Genomic DNA, 3,551 nt, shown 5'->3' on the forward strand with positions numbered 1-3,551 from the left:
TTCATCCCGAGCAGCTCTGTAACACACGAGTCTGTGCTCTACGGGCTGTTCCCAGGGACGCACACCGAGACAAACATCAACTGCTGCTGGAGGACTATCAATTCGGTGAAAGACGCCCTTTGGTCTGCCCGAAACCTGCTGGTCTTCCAGCGCAAAGAGTTGTCCACGACCGAATGTTGCAGACTGGCACATTCCAAGGTCCAAGACTACATGCTGAGGGACGCACTAAAGCTTGGGGCAGCTGCAGCAAAGGCTCAATGGGGAAAGATCACTGTGTAAGGACCCCCAGCAAGCTGAACTGGGAAAACCCCTCGAACTGTATCCGGAAAATATTTGTTTGCTGTAAAATATATATGGCATGAAAAATGAAATGGAAGGGTTGAGGAAACTCACTCCTGTATTGAAGGAAACTGATCTCCTTTGCACTGTTTATATTTTTCGACTTGGTGCTGTTTACCAACTGTTTTGTAATGTATTTTTTTAGATTTTTATGAAGAAAGTATATTTTGAAAATAAAAAAATGTTAGGTCATGTGACCAAAAGCTTGGTCAAAGAGCTGGATTTTAAAGAGCATCTTAAAGGAGGGGAGAGAGCAGGAGAGGTTTAGGACCAAGGCAGCAGAAGGCAAGGAAGCGACAGACTGGAGATGTGTAAGAGGCCAGAGTTTAAGGAAAGCAGAGATCTCAGAGAGTTGTAGGGGCTGGAGGAGGTTACAGAGGTAGGGAGGGGTGTAGGGGCTGGAGGAGGTTACAGAGATAGGGAGGGTTGTAGGGGTTGGAGGAGGTTACAGAGATAGGGAGGGTTGTAGGGACTGGAGGTGGTTACAGAGATAGGGAGGGTTGTAGGGACTGGAGGAGGTTACAGTGATAGGGAGGGTTGTAGGGACTGGAGGTGGTTACAGAGATAGGGAGGGTTGTAGGGACTGGAGGAGGTTACAGAGATAGGGAGGGTTGTAGGGACTGGAGGTGGTAACAGAGATAGGGAGGGTTGTAGGGACTGGAGGAGGTTACAGAGATAGGGAGGGTTGTAGGGACTGGAGGAGGTTACAGAGATAGGGAGGGTTGTAGGGGCTGGAGGTGGTTACAGAGATAGGGAGGGTTGTAGGGACTGGAGGAGGTTACAGAGATAGGGAGGTTGTAGGGACTGGAGGAGGTTACAGAGATAGGGAGAGATGTAGGGAGTGGAGGTGGTTAGAATATGGGCCGGTGAGAGTTGGATGAGGTTGAGTATATGGAGGATATAAGATGGAAGCTGGTCAGCAGAGCGTTAGAATTGACACGGCTGCAAGATTCCCACACAGTGGAGAGGGGGGGAAATGCTTTTTAATTATAAAATAAAACACACACATGAACTGTTCTACAACTGGTTTTATTTCACTGTTAGATCTCCTGCAGTTATCTGATTCTTGCCGACGCAGAGATAACAAGGGAAAGTTCACAAAGGGTGGGTTCTGTCACCTCGTTCACAGCTTAAAAGGAAAGTAGGGGGAAAAGACTCTCCCTCATCCCACCCTTGCAATATTCCCCCTCTCAATATTCCTTCCGAGGTAGCAAGGATGGTGAGACCTGTGAGGTAAGCGGTGGGGGGGCATGAGGAGGATCAATAATCCATCCACTTACGAGGGTGTGAAATATAAAATACAGGTCACACTGCAATCGAGAGGGAGGGGAGATCAGTAAACACTGACACCGGAGGGGGACGGCGGAGGAGGGGTGGGGGTTAGGGAAGTCGACACAAGCATCTCGATGTCTCGTTAATAGGCATAGTTCTCAGTGTAGAGCGAGTAGTTGGCAGCCACATTGGTGTCTCCTGATGGAGTGTATTCTCCCTTAGCGGCCAGGCTGTTAATCTGTGTGGAGAGGAAGAACAAATCAACCATTTAGAGATGGTCTCTAACATAAATCAGCACCTGCATCAGGGAGAGAGTGGAGGTGGAGGCGTGTGTGTGTTGGTGCACCTCTTTACGGACAGTCCCTAACTTTACATCAAATACATAGGCAAAGGCACTTTGTCTTTTCAGAGACGGTCCCTAACTTAATTACAGGTACATAAGTTTGGAAGATGAACTTGAACAGCTGTGTGTGTGTTGAGGGATGGTCCCTAACATGGATTCGGGCGACTGAGATGGGCGGGTGTGGGTGTGTGTGTTTAGAGACTGAAACTAATTTTACATCAGGTTTATACATTAGGGACAGTTTATGTCTGACGTTATGTCTGAGTTTAGAGACGGCCCTTAACTTCAAACTCAAGCACATGATTTAGTGGGTGTCGGTGTGTTTATAGATAGTCCTTAACTTTATCTCCAGTATGTGCATTACGGAAACAGATTGAAGACAAGGCTGTGGTATTTCGGGACGGTCCCTAACTCTGTATCTGCAATGTGAGTTAGGAAGACAGATTGGAGAGATGGGTGTGGTGTTAGAGATAGTTTCGAATGTTAAATCAGGTGCATGTGATACTGGGTGTCTGTGTGTTTTGGGACAGTTGTGCTTCGTGTAATTGCAATCAGTGAGACGGTTACAATTGCTGCCTCAATTTGTTCAGTGTCAGAATATCCTGGGTTCGAGGCCCACAATCCCCAGGACCGAGGGAGCCCCGTCCTGCCCGAGGGGGGGCAGGCACTGAGGGAGCCCCGCCCTGCCCGAGGGGGGGCAGGCACTGAGGGATTATCAAAATTGGCAGTTTCTTTTCCTGGGATCTTACTGTGCGCCAAACAATGCAGCAATGGTGCGACCCCACCTCAGCACATCCGGGGAAGTTTGAGTGAGAGCACGCCAGCATCGAACCGTTCTCCCCTTTCACCTTTCACCTACCTTCGCTCTCTTGCCATAGGCCTCTTGCGCCAGGCCTGCATTCTCCTCCTTGCCAGACCAGGCCAAGAGGGCCGAAGCCTGCAGGGCCCGCCCGAAAGAGAAGCTCAGTTTCCAGGGCTTGCGCAGGGGGCAGAGGTTGATGGCGTTGAGGTGGACAGACGCCTCCTCCTCACTCTGACCCCCGGACAGGAAGCAGATACCTGCGAGAGAGAGAGAGAGAAAGTTCATTGAATCATAACACAAGAACTGCTGTTTATACAGTGCCTCAGAGCGAGCGAGAGAGAGATAGAAGATTCATTGAATCATAACAAGAACTGGTATCATATAGTGCCCGAGAGACCAAGGCCGGGAGAGAGAGAGAGAGACATATACACAGACACACACACAGACAGAGAGAGACAGATACAGACACACACAGACAATTACAGGGAGAGACTCACAGAGAAAGACAGAGAAGAAAGAGACAAACACAGATACAATTACAGGGAGAGAGAGAGACAATTACAGAGAAAGACAGAAAAATAGAGAGAGAGAGAAACAAAGAGAGACAATTACAGAGAAAGATAGAGAGACACACACACACACAAAGAGAGAGAGAGACACACACACAGACACAGATACACACAATTACAGGGAGAGACTCACAGAGAAAGACAGAGAGAAGAAAGAGACAAACACAGATACAATTACAGGGAGAGAGAGAGACAATTACAGAGAAAGACAGAAAAACAGAGAGAG

At 48.5% G+C, this 3,551-nt stretch overlaps 1 protein-coding gene across 1 annotated transcript in view; it reads right to left on the reverse strand.

Annotated features, from left to right (window-relative positions):
• Positions 1–1,349: 1,349 nt before the first annotated feature.
• Positions 1,350–3,551, reverse strand: part of LOC137352721 (fructose-bisphosphate aldolase A-like) — a 28,549-nt gene continuing 26,347 nt past the window's right edge. The window contains exons 8-9 of the mRNA XM_068018464.1: positions 2,814–3,013; positions 1,350–1,849 (exon numbers count right to left, since the gene is read on the reverse strand). Coding sequence (XP_067874565.1) covers positions 1,754–1,849; positions 2,814–3,013 — 296 coding nt within the window. The 3' untranslated portion in view covers positions 1,350–1,753. The remainder of the gene's footprint in view (positions 1,850–2,813; positions 3,014–3,551) is intronic.

Source organism: Heterodontus francisci, chromosome 39 (genome assembly GCF_036365525.1).
Source record: "Heterodontus francisci isolate sHetFra1 chromosome 39, sHetFra1.hap1, whole genome shotgun sequence".
NCBI classification, from domain to species: Eukaryota; Metazoa; Chordata; class Chondrichthyes; order Heterodontiformes; family Heterodontidae; genus Heterodontus; species Heterodontus francisci.